Source organism: Pyxicephalus adspersus, chromosome 8 (assembly GCF_032062135.1).
Source record: "Pyxicephalus adspersus chromosome 8, UCB_Pads_2.0, whole genome shotgun sequence".
Classification (NCBI taxonomy): Eukaryota; Metazoa; Chordata; class Amphibia; order Anura; family Pyxicephalidae; genus Pyxicephalus; species Pyxicephalus adspersus.
The window spans coordinates 56,071,298-56,072,707 of record NC_092865.1 but is presented as its reverse complement, the minus strand read 5'-3'; the positions used below and the strand labels follow the sequence as shown (position 1 = coordinate 56,072,707).

The following is a 1,410-nucleotide window of genomic DNA, read 5'->3' as shown; positions in this document are numbered from 1 at the left end:
CCCCACAGACACCACAGATCAAAACACTGTCCCCAAGGGCACCCCAGATCATAATACTAGCCCCCAAAGATGAGGGGACTTTTTATAGCAAGGCATCATGGATTCAATAAATATGTTGGTGGGAAGAACTATTGGGTGCAGCGGGGGACCAGGAGATTGACATTCCCTGAGAACTTCTGAGCTCTATTTTTAACAGAGCAGCATTCAGTGGTACCAACAGTGGAAGGAGATGTTTTTAGGACAATTTTGTTTGTTTCTTGGCAGCTTTATAACGTGTTCCTTAAAGTCTCAAAATCTGAAATCTCTGACCTGTCAGGGCCTCTTCTTGGCTTCCTCAAGTCCAGATACAGATTGGTGGCTCTGCAGTGTTGAAGGTTGGAAGAACAGGCCAGTAGGGAGTCACCCTAAATAGGAAACATGGGAATAATTATCAATTTTATTCCATGGTAATCAATAATGAAGTGTTAAATAAGAATACTGACCGGCCCACGAGGATGACATAAAACTTGCATTTCATTGAGCCTTTCTTTCACATAACCAAAGTCTGCCTGTCTCCAGAACACTTCTTGGGCCTCTTTTAGGTTCTTTACCCTTCAAGAACAATGACATTTTAGGATGTAGTCATACCAATACACCAGCCGCATGTTTTTACTGCATCACAACTCACAGGAAAATTTAGGCTGTGGAGCCGGAGGCGGAGGCGATACATTTTAGCCAACTCCAGGTACCCAACAGTTGTCTCCAACTCTGACTCCACAACCCTAACTCTAAAGTGTACCTAAGACTCCAGGTAATACATTTTTTTAAATTTTGGATAAAGCATAACAAAAAAATCTCAACAAGAACCTAATTTGCATTTCTTTTATTTCAATTGGACATATATAAAAAAAACAGGAAGAAATTGCAAATAAACATTTGTATATTCAAAATTTATTATATTACTATTCCTATTTGCCTTATGTGGATAATAGCGTCATGGTAAAGTGAACCTGTGCTGAGCCAATCACCAAGCACCATTACTGTCACATGGGTAAGAGAGGAGCCAAAATTGCTCCTCTGTGCCGGGGATTCTCTTTGCTCCTGCAGCTAAACACAGTATCAGGAAGCAAAGAAAATGCCAATATGTGCTGCTGAGTGGGAGGAATTAAGGAAGACTATGTAGGACAGACAAAGCAAAGATTGAAAGAAAAACACAGGTACAGATAAACATTTACAGCCTCCAGAACCACACCTATACTCTGTTTCTTATCAAACCGAAGGCATGACGTCTGTCATCAGCTGCACAGCACGTACCATCCAAAGTCAACCTTGCCGCAGACTGGATAGCTGAACCTGTGCTCTTTCCTGCATGACTTCTCATAACCCCAGCAAGACTTCTGATTGGTCAAATGTTCCTACAAAAAAAAAAAA

The 1,410-nt window shown here is 41.2% G+C and overlaps 1 protein-coding gene across 1 annotated transcript in view; it reads right to left on the bottom strand.

Moving 5' to 3' along the window:
* EOGT (EGF domain specific O-linked N-acetylglucosamine transferase) overlaps positions 1-1,394 on the bottom strand; it is a gene marked incomplete at its 5' end in the record, with an annotated part of 23,241 nt that extends 21,847 nt beyond the window's left edge. Inside the window, 3 exon segments of the mRNA XM_072420784.1 lie at positions 310-404; positions 483-591; positions 1,294-1,394. Of these exon segments, the coding sequence (XP_072276885.1) occupies positions 310-404; positions 483-591; positions 1,294-1,394 (305 nt within the window).
* Between the last annotated feature and the right edge of the window lie 16 nt (positions 1,395-1,410).